The sequence below is a fragment of the Vipera ursinii genome, assembly GCF_947247035.1.
Source record: "Vipera ursinii genome assembly, chromosome: 4".
Taxonomy (NCBI): Eukaryota; Metazoa; Chordata; class Lepidosauria; order Squamata; family Viperidae; genus Vipera; species Vipera ursinii.
This window is the reverse complement of record NC_139514.1, coordinates 81,023,539-81,044,438: the sequence shown is the minus strand read 5'-3', so window position 1 is coordinate 81,044,438 and position 20,900 is coordinate 81,023,539. Positions and strand designations below refer to the sequence as shown.

The 20,900-nt window shown below is 41.0% G+C and overlaps 1 protein-coding gene across 1 annotated transcript in view; it reads right to left on the bottom strand.

The window, feature by feature from the left end:
* The window catches only part of SLC9A7 (solute carrier family 9 member A7), a 109,858-nt gene that overhangs the window by 46,777 nt on the left and 42,181 nt on the right, over positions 1 to 20,900 (bottom strand). The window contains exons 10-11 of the mRNA XM_083361536.1: positions 15,489 to 15,602; positions 8,384 to 8,495 (exon numbers count right to left, since the gene is read on the bottom strand). Coding sequence (XP_083217662.1) covers positions 8,384 to 8,495; positions 15,489 to 15,602 — 226 coding nt within the window. The remainder of the gene's footprint in view (positions 1 to 8,383; positions 8,496 to 15,488; positions 15,603 to 20,900) is intronic.

Genomic DNA, 20,900 nt, shown 5'->3' with positions numbered 1-20,900 from the left:
CCACATTAGCACTGTGGTTACTGTGTGTGTGTGGGGGGGGTTCCTTCCTTTTTCCTTCCCTCCCTCCTTCTCATTCCCATTTTCTTCCTTCCTTCCTCCCTCCCCTCCTTTTTTAAAAAACTTATTAATTTTCCAATAATACAATTATATCTTTGAAAAACAACATGGTGTCTGGGTTATAATAATTCCATTACATACATATGTGTATTAATACAAATCTCCATTGTTACAGCCAATATTTCCTCTCTTTTCTTCTTTAATATATACTGTCTCTTGTTTAAATTAATATACTTTTTATTCCATCCATCAGCTACTTAATAGCTTTCTTACATTTATCAATAATTTTACATGTCTTATTTATTTTGACATTCCATCTTTTGGACCATCAATAACCTTATAAATTTTCCCAGCTTTAGTTTTGCATTAATATTTAAACTAAACGTTTAATATTTATCATTTCCAAATTTTTATATGACCCCAGTTCCCTTTATCACAATTTCCCCCAACTTCTAGTGTTCTAGATTCATATCTTTTCTATCTCATTTCCATATCAACAGATTAGTAATACAATGTAATATTCTTATTTTCATTATAATTTCCAAATATTATAGGTTCAATAACCAAGTTTTCTCCCATTTCAGCATTTAAAACATCCTCTCTTCTTCTTTATGTCCATTTTCTCATATTTAAGCTTATAATTTTATTCTTTTCACTATGTCAAAACATATTACATTATATTACTCGTAACATATGTTTTAATCACCTTTATCTAACCTTTATAAACAACTCAATATCTCAATTTAACTATTGACATTCATGCATCTAGATTTTAATTAGCCAGCATTTTTCTTTATCTTCACATCATAACAATATCTCATATTCAAGATACAAGTCTTGTCTACTTAGATATATTCTATTTTAAACCTCCTAGATATGTCCATACTCCATTCTTCTTTTGTCTTATTCTGGCTTTTTTTCTTTTCTTCCGTGTCCTTGCTTCAGGATCGTCAAAGAGTTCTTGTATTATTATGTCATATTGAGATGACCATCCAGTCACCATTTTTGAAAGATTAAGGGGTCTGGCAGGACTACCAAATCTTCTCTTTGTTTTCTCCTCTTGACATAGTTGTCCTGGACTGTTTATCTTTCCTTCCATCTGTTTCTCTTCTTGTTCTTCAAATTCCTTCTGATTTATATAGCAGGTTTTTTCCTCCATCCAAGTTATCAGATTTTTTTCTGAATTTTCTATTGACTGTACTTGTTGGGCAGTTAGGTCTTCTGTGATAATATTTAATTGTTCATTTTTTTCTGTTGCAATCTGTATAGATACCGTATTTTCTGGCGTATAAGACGACTGGGCGTATAAGACGACCCCCCAACTTTTGAGATGATTTTCAAGATATTTCATCTTATACGCCGGAAAATCAGCGAGCCCGGGAAGGCACGCCCTCCCATCTCACTGTGGAGGAAGCAGGGCAGGCTGGCGTCTGGCAGGAGCCGGCAGGGCAGTCCTGCGCACGCGCGCGCTCCCCAGCTGTTAAGGAGCACTCTTTAGCAGCCGGGGAGTGCGTGCGTGTGCAGGACTGTCCTGCCGGCTCCCACCAGACGCTCTTCCCTCTTGAGGCAGCATCCCCAAGGACTTCTTAGGAGCTGGGGAGCGATGCTGCCTCAAGAGGGAAGAGCATCTGGCGGGAGCCGGCAGGGCAGTCCTGCGCACGCGCACACTCCCCAGCTGTTAACGAGCACTCCTTGGGACTAATTTATAATCTCTCATGTAAGAAAATGCTGGGGGGAAAAAAAGAGAATTCATAATATGGTTTGCCCTGAAAAGGGATTTTGATGGTTATCATGTGTGTTTGCAAAGGATTCACGAGTCGGGGAAAGGGAGGCATGTGGAGGCATGCTAATGACCAAACCCTCATATCAGTGGTACAATGATTTTGTCATATCAGTGGTACAATCATTTTGACGTCATCTTGGCTTGTTAAAGTTACCGGTGCGTGCAGCATGTAGGTGTATTCAAACACAGAGCCAGAGAGGTAAGAGCGTAGAAAGGAGAGGTGCCAATACGTGGGGAGCGCGCACGTGCGCAGGGCAGTCCTGCCGGCTCCCGCCAGACGCTCTTCCCTCTTGAGGCAGCATCGCTCCCCGGCTCCTAAGGAGTCCTCGGGGATGCTGCCTCAAGAGAGAAGAGTGGCGGGCGGGATCCGGCAGGACAGTCCTGCACACGCGCGCACTCCCCGGCTGCTAAGGAGTGCTCCTTAACAGCTGGGGAGCGCGCGCGTGCGCAGGGCAGTCCTGCCGGCTCCCGCCCGATCGCTGATTTTCCGGCGTATAAGACGACTGGGCGTATAAGACGACCCCCCAACTTTTCAGGTGATTTTCATGGGTTAAAAAGTCATCTTATACGCCGGAAAATACGGTAGGTTTTTAGTTATAGTCAAAGTTTGAGTTTTCATATCTAAGACACTTTCTGATTTTTTCCCCGAAAGCTCTTATTTCATCACCAGCTGTAAGAAGAGTTTGGTAAGTTTGGTAAGTTATTTTCAATATAGCAGAAATTTGTTTTTGCATTTCTTCCATAGAAAAGGTCTGTTTCTGGTCTTCCATAGTAATGAGTTGAATTGAAAACTTTTACAGTTTTTTCCCCCCAGTAAATAAAAAACAGAGCTAAAACTCTCACAGCTGGTGTTCAAGGTCACATGAGTCTTATCTTATTTTCTGAACTGTCTTTAAGAATGATAAATTGCAATTTCAGGTTTAGCCACAAGATGACACTCCAGAGTTTAAGGAATTCCTTTAAATCCCCTTGAAAGTTATTTCAATCCTTTGGGGGGGGGATTCTTCTATTTTAAGGGAAAAAACCCAGACTTTCAAATAAAAATAGAAGGTAAAAAGTAGATAATCAAAAATCTTTTAATCCACAAGCTTTAGGAAATAAAGTTCCAATTGAGATCCAATTAACATTTTCAAAAAAGCTCCCCTGTATGTTCAGTAGCCGCTGTTTCTAGAGGGAGGGCTAAAATCCCCCTTCCCTCCCCACAGGGGGAAAAGTACTTTAGCAGCTTGAATAGGTACAAAAAAGCAGTTAGGATTTAAGAGAGGTAGATCTCACCCAGTCCTTTCCATGCTGCTTTGAAGTTGCCAGATGGTGAGTGTGACTTCGGCTGTCTGCAGCTTAGGGACGAGCCATATTTCTATGGCCGGTCCTTTCATCTGCCAATTTGGAGGGATTGCCAGCTCGAATGGGAGAGTTGCTGCTCTCCCACAATCCAGTGAGAGCCCCTCCTTGCTGGTCGCCTCTTCGGGGTGACTTTCGGCCCTTTTCAGGGGCCCCCAGTGATCCGAAACTGAATGGGGGAGAGAAAGTCTGCCAGCCATCCACGGCGGCTGCGTGGCAAACCGCTTTCCCTCCTTCTCATTCCCATCTCCTTCCTCCTCTACTTCCTTCCTTCCTCCTCTCCTTCTTTGCCTCCTTCTCATTCCCATCTTCTGCCTGCCTGCCTGCCTGCCTTCCTTCCTGCGCTGAACCTGGTGCTTCTGCTGAGCCCTGACAGCTGATCAGCACTTCTTCAGGGTTGTCAAGGTTCAGCAGAAATGCCAGGATAAGTGCCAGGATCTAGCTGATCAGCGCTTCTTCGTGGCTCAGCAGAAATGCAGGATCAGCGCCGGGATCCAGCTGATCGGTGCTTCTCAGGGGCTCAGCAGAAGTGCCAGGATCAGGACCAAGATCCAGTTGATTGCCGCTTCTGGGGGACTCAACAGAAGCACTGATCAGACTTCCGGTTTGCCAAGTCAGCCGACATAAGATGTCTGGAGGATGGCTCTCGTCTTCCACATCCAGTTTCGCATCACTGGGAGGGGGTCCTAAAAGGGCTGAAGAGTTGCCCCAGAGTGGTGACCAGAAAGAAGGGGATTTGCAGAAACGCAGGGGAGCCGCAACCCCCCCATTAGTGCCTGCATTCCCTTCATACCGGTGGACGAAAGACTGGCCATAGTAATATGGCCAGTTACTAGGCTGCAGACAGCCTATGTCAAACTTACCATCAGGCATCATTAAAACATGTAGAAGAGGGGGGTGGTGGTAAGATTGCTCTCTTATACCTTAATCTTCTTCTTTTCACCTAAATAAGCTGTTAAGTACCTTCCCCCCTGTGGAGAGGGAGGGGGGAATTCAACCCTCCCTTCAAATAAGCGGTGAGCAAGCCCAGGGGTGTTTTTTAAAAAAAAAAACATTGAAAAAAGAAACGGACTAAAAGAAAAGAATTTTTGAAGTATTTGGGGGACACCCAGTGGCTAAACCTGAAATTGCAATCTGATTTTCTCTTTAAAAAAAATCAAGAAAATATTTAAGAAAAACAAGATAAGATTAACCTTGAACACCAGATGTGAAACTTCACTATGGAAGAGTTTCAAAAACAAATCTATGCTATGTTGGAAATATCTTACCAAACTTATCAGTTCCTTTCTTCAGCTGGCGATGAAATAAGAGCTTTTGTAAAAGAAATAGAAAGCATCTCAAAGAAACAAACTCATACTGTGACTACAACTAATATTTCATTGGGACAGAACTTAACAGAAGAAATTGAACAATCAAATACATTGGCAGAAGAATTAAATATTGAACAAATACAGACTTTTAAAGATTATAATGGAAAAAAGGTGGAAAAAAAATCTATTCAGACCAGGACAATTATATCAAGATGTGAAAATAATGAGAAGATTTGATGCTGTTAACAGGCTCCTCAATCCTTCAAAAGTGGAGACTGGAGGGCCACTTCAATATGATATAACAACACAAGAATGCTTTGATGATCCTGAGGCAAAGAAGCGAACAATGACATGGCAAAGGAAGAAAGCAAGAATAAGATTGAAGAAATATGGACATTCTTAAGAGGCCTGAAATAGATAATACCAAAATAGACAGGATTGTACTTGGATTACAAGAGATTGTTTTAATGAGTATATAAAAATACTGACTAATTAAAAAAAATAAAAATAAAACACAGATGTATGAATACTAACATTGAAATATTGAGTTCCTTAAATGATATGGATTAAGATGTCTATATGTTAAAAATGATAGAAAGTAATTAATATATTTGGATGTAGTGACACGAGAGGATGTATTAAATGTTGAAACGGAATAAATTTTGGTTAATTTTTAATATGTGGAAACTATAAATGAGAAACAAGAATATTATATTGTCCTCCTCTTTCTCCTCCTTGCAACTGGTATTCCAATGACTACTATTCTAATATTGTACTACTAATATTGATATGGAAATGAGATAAATAAGAAGTGTATTACATTACTAGGTATTGGAGAAAATTGTGTAAAGAGAAAGGAGGTTATTTAGCAATATGAAAATGAAATTTTAAATGTTTAATTTTAATATCAATGTAAAATTAAAGCTAGAAAAATATATAAGGTGTTTGATGTTTTAAAGATGGAATGTTAAAATATAAAATATACTAAAGTATTGATAAATACAAGAAAACTATTAAATGACTGATGGATAACAATGAGAAATATGTTAATTTAGATAAGAGATAGTATGTATTAAAGGAAAAAAGAGAGACGAAGTATTGGTTACAACAATTTGGAGATTTGTAATAATATGTATTTGTCTGAAATGGAACTATTGTAACCCAGACACCACGTTGCTTTTTAAAGGTACTATTGTAATATTGGAAAACTAATAAAAAAAGAAAAGAAGAAGCGCTGATCAGCTGTAGCCGCACGTGCTGATCCTGGGCTCCTGCCAAGCCCCCATATTCCTGCCGAAGCACACACCGATCCTGGGCCTCCTGCCCAGCTCTCGCTCACCTTTCCCCCCCAAACAGGCGGCTTGCTCCCTTGCCCTTCCCCTGAAAATACGCTGCTCACTAAACAGGCTGCTCGCTCACGCATCCTTTCCCCGAAAACATGCCGCTCGCTAAACAGGCTGCTCGCTCATGCACCTTAGCCCTAAAGGCAAGCTGCTCAATAAACACTGATTGCTCACTCACTCTTCACCCAAAAACATGCTGCTCACTAAACAGGCTGCTTGCTTACTCACCCTTCACCTGAAAACATGCCACTCGCTAAACAGGCCACTCGCTCATGCACCATTCCCCAAAAAACATGCTGCTCTCTATAAACAGGCCGCTTGCTCACTCACCCTTCCTCTGAAGACAAGCTGCTCGCTCTGTCTCTCCTCACTGCTTTGGTAAGAAAAGCCTCTTCTGTTCTCGCTCTTTCTCTCCCTCTCCCACCAAAACCTGCCCTTTATATTTCTCTCCACCCTCTTCCTCCTCTTTTCTTCCGGGTGTGCCGGAGGCTCCTAATTACTATGTTGCCACGTGCATCCATCCTAGGGCTTCTGCCAAGCTCTGCAACTCCAGTTGATCTCCTCCAGATCTGTGCAGCGCCACTTTAGCTGATTCCCTCCCCCGTTACACTTGGCTAGGGGTCGCGTACCACCTTGGAAGTGCTAAAGTACCATCAGTTGAAAAGCCCTGCTATAGGGTCTCCAGCTGGAGCAGGGGGTTGGACTAGAAGACATCCAAGGTCCCTTCCAACTTGTTATTCTGTTATTCTAAAAGCCTATACTAGCTACAAGAATAATAATCATATATTAGGATTGTTTTCTTTTAACATTACTTTTGAGATTACATAGAAACATTAAAAAATAAAAACTCCCAATAATGTTAAAATTATTTTTTTACTTCGAGGCTCCTTCAGAAAAAGCAGTAGTGTGGGGTCACAAGATGTCCCAGGATCACTGCAATGCCACTATTTGGGTTCACTATAGCAAATAAATTGTGGTTATTGAGCAATCAACAGCATTCATGGAGTTAGGCAGTTATTTCATTTTCTTCAATTTTTTTTAGAAACTCAGTATGAGTGAAATGAATGATATGTAGTTCAGAAAACAATTGAAACTATGTTAATCTTGCCATGGGAACATCCCCCAAATTACATGGCCTAAATGGTCTTATCTTTCTTTATTTTCTGATGGAATGAGAAGGGGGGAACAAATAAAAGTACAAGCTTAACAACCAATGAAGTTAAAAAAGATCAGAGGAGCCAAAAATAATGGGGAAGAATGACAAATAAATACAGGTAATCCTCAACTTATGAACACAATTGAGCCCAAAATATCCATCACTAAGAAGGAAGAACAGAACAGAACAGAACAGAACAGAACAGAATAGAATAGAATAGAATAAGACAGAGTTGGAAGGGACCTTGGAAGTCTTCTAGTCCAACCCCCTACCCAAGAAGGAGTCCCTAAATCATTTCTGACAGATGGCAGTCCAGTCACTTCTTGAAAGCCTCCAGAGATGATGTACCAACAACATCTGAAGGCAGTCTGTTCCATTGGTTGATTGTTCTCACTGTCAGGAATTTTCTCTTTATTTCCAGGTTGAATCTCTCCTTGATCAGTTTCCATCTGTTATTCCTTGTCTGGCCTTCAGGTGCTTTGAAAAATAGGTTGATTCTCTCCTCTCAGAGACAGACCCTCAAATATTGGAACACTGCTATCACATCTCCCCTGGTCTTCTCTTCACTAGACTAGCCATGCCCAGTTTCTGTAGCCGTTGTTCATATGTTTCAGCCACCAGTCCCCTAATCATCCTTGTTGCTCTTCTCTGCACTCTCTCCAGAGTCTCAACATCTTTTTTTATAGTGTGGAGACCAAAATTGATTGCAGTATTCTAGGTGTGGTCTTACTAAGGCTTTATAGAATGGTAATAGTATCTCATGTGATCTTGATTGAATCCCTCTGTTAATGCAACTTAGGCTTGCACTGGCTGTTCTGGCTGCCTCCACACACTGTTGGCTCATATTTAATTGACTGTCCACTAAGACTCCAAGATCCCTCTCAAAGTTGCTGTAAGTAAATGAATTTTAGCCCATTTTATGACCTTTATTACCATAGTTATTAAGTGAATCACTGCAGTTGTTAAATTAGTAACTCTGTTGTTGCTAAGCAAGACAGTTGTTAAATGAGTTTTGCCCCATTTTAGGACCTTTCTTGCCACAGTTAAGTGAATCACTGCAGTTGTTAGTAAATATGGTTAAGTGAATCTGACTTCCCTATTGACTTTACTTGCCAGAAGGTCGCAAAAGGTGATCACATGACTCCAGGATGCTACAACAGTCATAAATACATGCCAGTTGTCAAGCATCCAAATTTTGATCAAGTGATCACAGGGATGTTGCAATGGTCATAAGTGTAAAAACCAGTCATAAATTACTTTTTCCAGTAGCATTGTAACTTTGATCACTAAATGAATGTTTTTAAGACTACCAGTATATTAGAATATAATCCTATTATTATTATTTTTTATGGCTAAGGAAACCCTCTCTATTGGTTTATTCTTACTAATTTACCTGAAAACATCATCATATGTTGAAAATTCCAGGAGATCTTGTGCCTTCTGCCCAAATTCAGGAAGAAAGAGAGTGGGTAGACGTGTGCAGCTCGTCCCAGAAAGACTGCTATCTATTCAGAACTTTTGGTTAAGTATGCAACAGGCATATAAATCCCTTCTATTATTTTCCAGTAATTTCATTAATTTTAAGACTATAAAATATTACATCAAATATCAAATTGCATAAAACACAAAACCTGGACAAAAACCAAAGCAATGAGTCATAAAATACAAATACAAAGCAGGGAATATTGGATCTGTGTGCACTATTAAACAACACTGGGACATAACAGAAGTATAATATAGTATGGTAAAACAGCTTATTAAGACTGAGACTAAAACTCAGACAATTTAATTTAATAATTTTAAGAATAAATATCCTACAACATCTCTTTCCCATGTAACAAACCCTTTTCTTATTCTTAAACATGTGATATTTAAGTCCTAACACCTTCTGAGAAAGCCTCTACTCCACTGAAATCTGCTTGTGTGGTTTGAACAAGGGAAGCCTCTACTTCAATAGTAAGAGAAACAACATCTCTTGCTATCTATTTGTTCTTCATTATCTTCAGAAAGCATAAGGCTGCTGTTGAAAAAAAAATAGAATTAACCTTCAGTCAATCTTCCTCTTGCACTGGTCACTAAGAAACCACTCATATCATGAAAGCCACTTTAATGGATCCTTAGGGAAAACAGGCGGAAGATAAATTGCACTTCTTTGCCAAGTCAATTCAAGTAGGAAAATGCTTGCATACAAAGTATACTCCATATTGCATTCACATGCAAATCTACAGCTTGATTTTCAAATACTCATTTGCATATGTACATTGCTCACTTGCAAGTGCTTAAGTGTTTATCAAATGAATGTTTATGAACATTTAAAACTGAGCTTCTGAATAAAAGTTAACAAGAAGAAATGCTCTACACAGAGATTCAGCACTAGGCTAATCTAAATGGGCTTATGAAATTTAAGATAAAGAGGAAGAACAAGATCTCTTTGAAATAAAGCCAAACTTAGTTGTGAATTCTACATACAGTACATGTGAATCTTGCAAGAGCCTTCCTAAAAGGCATTGGTCAGCTCAGTGAAAACAGAGTGTCAGAGCCCGAAAGAAATGTATCACTTTTCTTTCTATTATATATGTGTTTCTCTGTCCATTTTGGGGGGCTTGCCATTCTGTTGGGAGGGGGGATGCTTTGCTTTGCTACACTGCCCTTCCCCCAGTGAAAGGAATGTAGCCGAATACCATTACCCTTATCTGGAAGACATTTTGTGCTTGGAGCCAGAAGGAAATGAAACTGAGAGACCTTGAGGAACACATCAAAGGAGCCAGTTACCAAAACAATATACCATCTGTGGATTGGCCAAGATTAAAACGGACAGTGGGACCCTGGGGGGAAGAGTAAAGGATATTGCTTTTGATACACTGCTTCTGCGGGTATTTCCCCCAGACCTTGCTTTATTTCCTAGCTGTCATTAACTCCCAATAAAAGTTTCTTTTTAAGACAATGCCTGTTTCAAGAGTTCTGCTTTCTTGGAGACCTAGCTGAGGCAGGTCCTTACACAGAGACAGAAGGACACTCAAGAGAAGCTCCAGGGAATGTTGTTGTTGCTGAACCAATAAAACTGAACCCAAAGGCAAAGTTATGAAATCCAACAATAAATAGGCTCTCCTAGTCATCTTTTCATGCTGAAACATCAATGCTGTATGGCAAAATGATACCATAGTACTTTGAATTGCCACCTCTGTTATAGCTTTTGCAGCAATCTATCCAGGGTCCAAGCCAATAGTTCTTTGAAAGAGGTAAAGAAATTTCATTATAAATTAATTAATTCTTGGAATGCAAGAATTGTAGCCAATTCCAAAACAGCATGAGACAGTTGTCAACTCTACAACAAACCTGGCTGCAGCCATCTTGCTCGTTCTAGGTTGCCACAAGAATGGGAGAGGGTGTGGAGGTTTTCTGCTAAACATTTCACTTTCCCATGGGAATCAAGGTCATTTCTGTCAGTTGGGGGAGGGCGTGTGAGCATTTGGTCAGAAAGCTCACCAAACTATTCTATTGGGAAATGTAGCTGATTGCATAGCAGTGGGGTAGGAGGTTTAACTTTGTAATAGTGTTTCTCTTTGGAGGGGATTTCAGACTTGGTTTCACTTTTGACCGTGCTGATACTATGTAACCAATAAACATATTCTTTGAGGAAATCCCTAGCCTTGGAGTTCTGATTTGTTTGGTCTCATCTATCAGAACCATGACAGCAGCTTCTATACAGGAAGGCTGAGTGGAATCCAGCCAGATGGGAAGTAGGCCCAAGGGACCCAGCCTGGTAGGATAGAGGGAAGACAGAGTGGTGTTCCTGTGATAGCCAAGCACCTGAATTGCGATCATTTGACTATAGGGGAGCTGGAGCAGCCATAATTTTGGGTACAGGTTTTAAGTCCCTTCATTCAGCACCATCATAATTTTGAATGGGCACTGAATGAATGGTCATAAGTCAAAGACTACCTGTACAAAAAGTTTTTCACCACTTGGGAACTTCCGGGTGGCTCTTCAGCAGCGAGGACGGTCGGATTCGACCGCCAGCCCTTTGATCCCGTTGAAGTGGTGGAATAACCGACGATCAGCTGTTCCGCCACTCAAAAACCCCTCTCCTTGGGCAAAGAGGGGAGGGGGAGCTTCCAGGTAGGGGTAGAGCTCCCCTAGTGGCCCAGAACATTTGTTCTGGGGCATGAAGGGTGAGAGCCCCCCAAAGCCTGGGAATGCTCCGGAACGAAGGACTCTTCTGCTTAGGCAGAACAAGATGCTGAATCCACTCCTGCCAGATCTGATTGTCATCTTGAGTTATGGTAGCAGCAGAGCTGATGCGGGAGTAGTATAAATAGCAAGTACAAAGCTTTAACTCTGAAACTCAAACTCTCTTCCTACTCTAAGGATTGTTTTAAAGAAGGGGAAGATGGCGCCTGACAGACTTTTTTTTTCTAACAAGAAGTGAAAGTGTTTTTCTTCAAAGTAAAGTGACTGCTTGAACTGAGTGGGAATATGTAAAATGGACTATCAAACTTTAAAAGAGCTTGCTATAATTTGGAGGTGCTAAAAAGTTATTTTCAAGATTTGGTTATTTCACAGTTTAACTATAAAGTAATAAATGGACTAGAAAGTGAAAGTGTGTACTGAAAGTCATCAGTCGCAAAAATGGCTCCCAAACCGCATAGACCCGTTTTTAAAAGTGCAGAGGCATTGCTTGTTCAGCAGTCTGGAACGCAGTCTTTGAAGTTACCCCCCCCCCGAAGTTGCTGCATCTGTATTGACTTTAAAAGATTTACAATGTGCTTTAAACGATGCCTTAAAAATCCAGTCTGAAAAAATATTTGAGAAGGTGGCAGAATTTATTGAAAAGGAATGCAAGAAAATAAGGGAGGATACTTTGATGGCAGTTCAAGTGTTCTCAGGCTGTATTGAGAACCTGGATGAAAGTGTGGAAGAAGTGAAACAAAAAAATCTGATGCTGGAAGCTAAAATAGGTGAAGTGGAGAATAAAATGGAAAAACTTGAAGATGAAATGATGATAACGCAATATAGAGATATGGAATTTGCCTTGAGGATCAGAGGTTTGAAAGAGAACCCACAGGAGAATCTGGAAGAGATGTTGGTGGATGCTTTGGCACCTATTTTGGGGTTTCAACCTGAAGATTTTTTGGGGAAGATAAAGTATTTCGTGTTAATTCTTGGATTGCTAAACAAAGGAAACTGCCAAGGGATGTGGTTGTGTATTTTACAAAGAGAAAGATTAGAAATGAGATCATTTGAATCTCTTATAATAAAAGATTTAAGGTGGCTAATCAGGAGGTTTTGATTCTGAAAGAGATTCCTCCAAGAATTTTGAAAAAAAGAAAAGATTTTTTCTTTCTGGCAGATGAATTAAAGAAACAACAGCTTTGGTTCAGGTGGGAGATACCAGTGGGGATTGTGGTGAATCATTCAGGAAAAAGATATTGCCTTAATACATTAGGGAAGGCATGTGATTTTTATTCTAATGTACTGAAAGCAGGCTCACCGTCATCCTCAGAAGTTAAAAAAGGAAAGGAAGAAGAAGAGCGACAGTTACAAGAAATAGTTTCGGAAGCTGTGCAATCCTTGGTTTTATTTAAAGATCTTAAGATTCAAAGAATGACACGGGCTGCATCTAGATTCAAGGAATAACAATAATAACAACAGTAGAGATTAAAGTCAAGTGTATGTAAGGAGGACATTGATAGAAACAAGATTTAGTAATGGAATTTGTTAAAGATAGTAGGATAATCAAGAACTAATAATGGTGGATATTTGGGGATGGTATTTACAGTAGATCTTAAAAATTAGTATGTATGTATTTAAATTGCTAGTCTAAATGTTGGAGATGTGGTTGTGATGATGCAATGTATTATTATGTACGGTTGAATTGTACAAGATTACAATTTTAAAAGTTAAAGTAATTTAGTGGAATATGTAAGACTTTTAAGAAAAAGATAAAAGATAGGGTTTTTCTTTTCTCTTTCTTTTTTCTTTGTATAACTATTTTTGTAGGGTACTATTATAGATTGTATTGTTATAGAAATTAAATTTAATAACTATAGTAGAATTTTTGATACTGTTATATTGGAAGAAGGCCAATTTGTTTATTATAGAAGAATGGAGTTTGAAAGTTTTCAATTAGGTAGAAAAGGTAGAATTTGGAATATGTGAAGAATATTTGTAATGGAGATATATTGTGATGTTTAAAGAGAGTTAAAGCGTGATTGGATTTAAAGTGTAATTATAGTTTGTTAGTATATTTTAGATTAAGATTGTGAAAATAATACCCTGTATTCAGCTTTGGGAAGTCAGGGGGGGATGCGTGTGGGGGTTGTAGGGGTATTGGGTGGTTTAGGGTATGGGTTAGGGGTAGGGGGGATGGGGTTTATGCTTTTTTAAAAAAATGTACTTTAAAACTTTTTAATAAAAAAAAATCACCACTCCTTTCATGTGGGATGTTTCCTCATCTATACCCTAATTCAGGGGTGTTAAACTGCTGGCCCGTGGGCAGCAACACATCATGTGAGTTTGACACCCTTGCCCTAATTTATACTCTTGAGATTTCCTCCAAGATCTCTCATCTGAATAACAACCAAAGCTGACACATGGAGACCCACATATTTTTTAAGTTGTTTTCCAGGAACATTGGTCATTTTTAACAGATTTTAATTCTAATGTTACCTCACATAAACAATTCAGTTGTGTGTGGACAGTTAGTTAATTAATTCAGTTAATCTGATAGAGAAAATGATTTCAAGAAAGCATTCTGCCAGTACCAGTATGCCCATTAACATTTTCCATGGTACTTGCCACTAAGGTCCCTGAGCTATCTGATGCTTCCCTTTTTAAGAATCTGTTAACTGAAAGGAATCCACTGGAATCCGGCAAGCTACATGGTAAAATGCCAGCTTTCATTTTAGAAATGTATTTGTAGGCATTCTTAGGAGATTAAAAAGTAAGATAGATAGTAATACTTTCCCTACTTGAATATATGTATATCCATCTTTTTGTAAATAAGAGGCAAATCAGTAGGGCTGGAAGACAGCATTTGAGCAACTATACCAGTGTCCCTTTTAACAAATGTGCTTTAATGAATGTTTTGGAGGGTGCAGCCAAACATTCTGAGAAAAGGCAAATCTTCTTGTTCAAATAACTATTACAAAAATCAGAAAATTGTGCTTGCTGACCTGAAAAAGCTATTATTTTTAATCACTTCAACTTATTTATTGCCTTTATTACAAAGAAAAAACTAAAATTGCTACTTATTCCCTATACTTGCTTTAATATTTCAACCATTTTGATCAGGTGATCAATGTTTCTTCATAATTATATTCACCAAATTTCAGACTTTTGCTATCTCATACATATATACTTAAATACCTACATGTCTACATATCTACCGTACATATATAGGAACTTTCACTTCCTTATATAATTTGAAAAGTCAAGAACACATGAGGAAGAGGAAGAGTAGCAGTTCTCTGAAGACTGCATCATAAATATTAACAATAATCAGTACAACTTAAGATATTGGCATTACTGTGTGAAAATGATTGAGAGGGATTAAAAAGAAGATTCTGGTTTAGAATCTGTAAATTTCTTTCTGGGGCTGACAATAAAGGCTCAAAAGTGCAACAGAATCAGCCAAAGGTCTGATAATAAAAGGATTTTTTAAACTTAATCCTGAAGGCAAGATTAAGTTTGGTTTTTTTTCCTTGCATGATAAATTTAGGAACAATAAAGATTAGGATGACAATAATTTCCTCATCCCTCAGTTTTCATTTGAAAGTATAATTTTCCATTTCCTAGTTTTCAGCAAGTACTGTACCATGTTCTTCTTTTTCATCTTTCCCAGACTATGACATTAAAGTAACTCTAATGTAATTATGTTTTTAGAAATTATATTACCAGGATACTTTTTTCTTATGGCCAAACTACTTCTCCTTCAGTTTTATTCTCAGATGCTTGAGAACTTCAGAAGATACCAGAATCTGACTTTTTGTCATCTAACTTTAACATACTCTGTCCACCTTCTTCTGAAGATTTCTCAAATCTCACAATTGGTTTGATAAATATGCAGGTTTCAGAGATCCTACATGTACACAGATTTATCCCACACAATACTGTGACTCAAGGACAATAATTTAATTTAAGATAATAATCAAGACAATATTTTTCTAATATTTAATCTACTAGATGCAATATCTAATATAGTTTAAGAAGCTCCATCCTCTTGTTTGGATTGCAGCAACACAAAATTCAATGCCATGGTTTCATAAAAGGGGCTGCAGCAAAAGCTACTGTAGTCTGATAAAATACAGTTGAAACCCTAAACACATATAGTTAGGAGCTAATCCCATAAATTCTGCAGGACTTATTTCTAAGTAGCCATCTACTGTATAGCATTGCACTTTTAAAAATATTTTATTTCAACTCCATAAAAACACGAGAAAACTTCTGAAACCTTTGAAACACATATTTGAAATATGTTAAATATGAAGAAAGGATACAAAAGCTCCAATTATGAAAATGGGGCTAAAAACATGTTTCTGGAAAGTAAATAAAGCTAATCCCATATAAGAAAATATGAAATTCTCAGCCAGGAAATGCAGAACTTCAAAGAGCTGAGGGGAAATGTGAAATGATTAGTTTTCCAGTTGCATTCAATATAGCTGACACTTTATATAATACGTATGTATTCCCATCTTCCATAAAGCTCATGCAAAGTAAAATAAAAATACATGTAATAATAGAAAATAACGGGTTTAAAAGTTAAATATGTCATTTTGTTACCAGTTATTTTTACCATTTTTATACTATGCATCTGAAATTATATACCTAAGATAGTATAATGTTAAGAAGGTAATTCCCAAATTCATAACTGTTCTCCTATTCCTAATAAATACTGAATTTGAATGATCTTCCAGCATAGCAAAGATAGTTATCATAAAACAAGAAGTCCTTCCTGATCTTACTGGACTACAACTTTCATAATCAGCTGTGCTAATGGGATTGCTGTAGATGTACTTCAGCAACATGTAAAGCACCTAAGATTCTTGTTCAGAGTTGTAAAACTAACCCCCCTAAAAACTAAACCACTAAAGCCAACTACAAATCAGAAGTCTTATACTAAATGAGTAGCATAAGAGGTGCCTTGTATTCCATTTCTAGCTGAATGTTGAACAGTGTATCATCATATCTATAGACACCAGTGTTTGGACCTTGCCTCACAATCATTTAGGAAGTAGAGATGATGTTGTCACTGCTATCATCATTTTGTCTTTAAATGTTCCAGCACAGCTGAAACCACAGAAAACAAGAAGGTCCCAATTCTGCCATAATTCATAAAAGGTATCCTAACACAGGGCTTTTCAACCTTTTCACCCATTGTACCACTTTTAGGACATGGCAATATTCGAGTATCACCAGTCACCTACCAAGGTGTCAAAAACTTGATGACCAAAAAAAAAGGATAAAAGTGATAGTCCTCGACTTACAACAGTTTGCTTAGTGAGTGTTCGAAGTTACAACGGCACTGAAAAAAGTGACTTATGACCATTTTTCACACTTATGACTGTTGCAGCATCCCCAGGGTCTTGTGATTTACATTTAGATACTTGACAATTGATTCATATTTATGATGGTCACAGTGTCCCGGGGTCACATGATGCCCTTGTGCAACCTTCTGACATGCGAAGTCCATGGAGAAGCCAGATTCACCTAACAACTGTGTTGCTAATTTAACAACTGCAGTGATTCACTTAACAAATGTGGCAAGAAAAGTCATAAAGTGGGACAAAACTCATTTAACAAATTTCTCACTTAGCAACATAAATTTTGGGCTCAATTGTGATTGTAGGTTGAGGACTGTCTGTACACCCACTTACCACACTTTTAATGGGAAACTTGTGCCTGTTTTTCTGACATTAATCTTTGCACTGTTGTACCCCCTTCTCTCCTTCTGGTTGACAAAGAAGCTAGCTGACTGCAGGGGTTTTTGGGGGGTGCAGCTTCTGCACTTAAGTGGGGGCATGTGGGCATGTTGGGGTGCTAGTTAGCTATCCCCCAAAGATTCCCTAGCTCTTGGGTGGCAACAGTTACCCAGCATGAGGGGCTCAGGAGAAAGAGATGCTGGCAATGCTAACTTCCAAAAATGAGGGGCTCAGAGGCAGCTATAAGCAGGGGAGGCAGGGAGCGGGGGGGGGGGGGGAAAGAAAGGAAATCAAACCTGATTGACAAGGAGCATAGTAACCCTGCCCCTACTCCGCAGAGGGCAGACCCCATCATCCCTGGCCCGGCAGGGGTCTTCCTGCCCCACCGCTGCAGACAATGAGGAGGAAGAAGGGGTTTAAGCAAGCTTAGTAACTGGAGTGGGTAACTTCCTTCATGGGTAACCACCTAGCATGACAGAAGTGACCAAAACCTATTGCAACCACCCAGCAGATGGGGGGGGAAGGGGAAAATAAAAACCAAACAGCCCCCCCCACCAATTCTCAACAGAAATGTTCATGACAATGATAACCTCGGACAGGGGAAGAGCACAGGCAGGCAGGTGTCTTGCTCGGCTAGTGGCTTGGGGGAGGGAAGAGGGCAGCTTCACACACCCCCAAAATGCTGCCTTTTCACGAAAGCGGTATGAAAACTGTTATGTACTGTATTGTAAATATGCTAAGCCATTGACCCCCGTCTACTGTGGAGAAGCTAAGCGGGTATTTCCTGCCAAGCCAAGGCTAGCCCCCAGGAGACCCTGATGGTTAGTCCCAACCATTTTGGCGGGAACATTTGTATTTGGGCGGGAGATTCCAGACAATTGGTAATTGGTTGAACATCTGAGGGGTTAAGGGTATAAGTACCGGCCATTACCTGTTGCTCAGTTAGTTCTGTTCCTGTTGCAATAAAGCTATGTTATGATGCTGTGTCGCTCCTTGCCTATCGAAGTAACCCACTACATAAAACTGGTGATGAGGATGGGATTCTGCAGGAAAGGAGGCTGCTGCTGATCAATGGACCGGTGAGAGACCAGGCTACGAGCCCTGGCAGGACCCGCTCCCCAGCTGCCTGCCAGTAAGTCACACTGGAGGAACAACAGACCTGAGGATCTGTCCCCAGGACCCCTAGGATCAGCAAAGCTCCGACCGCAGCAGCACAGGCAAGACCCTGCACATGCCGCCTCCCAAGAATGGCCAAATTGGGAAGAATTCAAGAGTTCGACATAACCCACCCCAAACAGTGGAGCACATACGTCTCCCGGGTGGACAATTATCTCTGTGCAAACCAGATCAGGGACAATGGGCTGAAGGTGGCAACCTTGCTAGGTGTCTATGGGTAAGACACACATTAGGAAAACCTAATAGCCCTGGCCAGCACAGAAACAGTTACCTACGCCAACCTAAAAAGAAGACAGAGAACATTTCAAGCCCAAGTTATCAGTCATCGCCTGATGCCACACATTCGAGTGATGTGACCAGAGATCAGGGGAGTCAGCAGCGGAGTTTGTGGCAGCCCTTCACCAAGTTTCACACAACTGCAAGTTCCCTGACCTGGAAGACCATCTCTGAGACAGGCTCATTTGTGGATTGCGGAACAGAGAACTGCAACAACACCTCTTCACCATTGAAAAATTGACCTTCCAAGATACGCTGAAGGAAGTCATGGCAGAAGAAGCTGCCGGAGGAGCAATGAAGACTCTCCAGCCACCTAAAACACACACCAGCCCCACAGCGATCAACCATGAGACCACCGAAGGCTCCGCAGAAGACAGCGAGGACGAAGAGGTCGACCAGCTGCAACGAGAGCCACCCCGATGGCCACGCTCCACGGAACAAGCAGCTTCAGCACTGAACTGTGCGAGCTGTGGGGGCCAGTATGAACGAGCGGAGTGCAAATTCTGCACAGCTGTATGCTGTGCCTGTGGAAAGCAGGGCCATATCAGCAAAGTTTGCTGAGGCCAGCGGGGGGAACACGAAAACCCCGACGCAACAGCCAAGAGGGAAATGGTCTCCAAGGCAGTCCCGAATTGAATACTGTTCAGGGAGACAGCGGATCCAATGCACAGGAGCTAAACGCGCTCACAAGCAGAAAATTAGATTACAGCCAAGGCTGCAAGGTGTCCCATGCCTCATGGAGCTAGATACTGGATCAGCACTGTCCATTATCCTCCAAAATCTTTGACCACATCTCGAAGCTGAGCAGATGGTGAGTCCCATTTAAAACATCCAGTTTGGTGTTAACAGACTTTCAGCACTGTCGCGTCCTCATAAGGGGGGAGGCCATCATCAACATGCAATTCAAGGAATTTGAGGGTCCCCTCAACATAGTGGTTGTGGAGGGACAACACACCAGCTTCATAGGGCTAGACTGGTTCAAAGCCCTGGGCATCACGTGACCAGCATCCATCGGACCTAAATAGATGAGCTAGCCGGAGTATGCCAGCAATATGCCGACATGTTCAGTTTGGAGCTGGGGCAGTACAAGGGGGCACCCATTTCCCTCAACCTTGACCCAACAGTAATGCCCATCCAATTAAAACCACACAGAGTTTCCTTTGCATTGAAGCCGAAGATAGATGCGAAACTAGCTAGTGCAGCAAGGAGTGCTCCAGCCCATGGACAGTAGCCAGTGGGAGACTCCAATAGTGACCCCAGTCAAGCCCAACAGGGATGTGCACATATGTGCAGATTATAAATGCACCATAAACAAGGCACGCCAACAGCATGCTTACCCAGTTCTGGTGGTAAGCCACATACTCGCCTTGCTGCAAGGCGGTCGAATCTTTGCGAAGCTAGACCTCGCCCAGGCATACCAACAGCTGCCAGTCAATGATGCTACCGCCGAGGCACAAACCATAATCACACACAGAGGGGCATTCTGGGTGCGCCGCCTGCAGTTTGGAGTAAGTGTAGCCCTCGGGTTGTTCCAAAGCATCATGGAATGGATACTTAAAAACATACCTGGCATCTGCCCGTACTTTGGTGATGTCCTGATCACAGGAGAATCAGCGGCGGTCCTGGCAGAATGGCTTAGGGCCATTCTTCAACGTCTCCAGGAGGCAGGCCTAAGGCTAAAAAAGGACAAGTGCCAAATCGGCATGGAATCCACAGAGTTCCTGGGATTCAGGATAGATGCTGCCAGAATCCACCCATCAGAGGCAAAGCTGAAGGCAATTCTACAAGCCCCCAGATCCAAATCCAAGGGGGAGCTGCAAGCATTCCTGGCTTGCTGAATTTCTACCATTCGTTCTTACCACAGAAGGCTGCAGTGGCAGAACCACTGCACTGCCTATTGGACAGAAAGGCACCCTGGGTCTGGTCGAGCACCCACGATAGGGCATTTAAGGTGGTCAAGTCACTGCTATCCTCCATCTCCATGCTGGCCTTCAATGAGAAGCTACCAGTAACATTAGCCTACAATGCTTCACCATATGGCATCGGGCCAGTGCTAAGCCATCAGACACCAGATGGTCACGAGGCCCACATTGCATACTATTCCAGAACCTTATCATTGGCTGAGAGGAGAGGAACTACACACGAATCGACAAAGAGGCTCTCGCCATTGTTGCAGGTATTAAGAAGTTCCATGACTTCTTATATGGGTGACCCTTTACTGTTTACACATATCACAAACCGCTGCTTGGCCTTTTCATGGCTGAGAAGCAGACTCAGCAGATCCTGTCCCCACAGATGCTGCAATGGTCAATCTTCATGGCTGCCTACTCATACAGGTTAGTCCACAAGCCAGGGAGGGAAATGGGCCGTGCCGATGCACTCAGCCGACTGCCCCTATCACAGACGGATCCGGACCCAGCTCCGTTATCGCGTATCTTGGCAATCCAGGACTTACCAGAAACCCCGTTAAATGCAGAGGATGTACCAGCTGAAACTGCCACTGACAGAACATTCAGTTGCTTCTCAACTGGGTGGTGC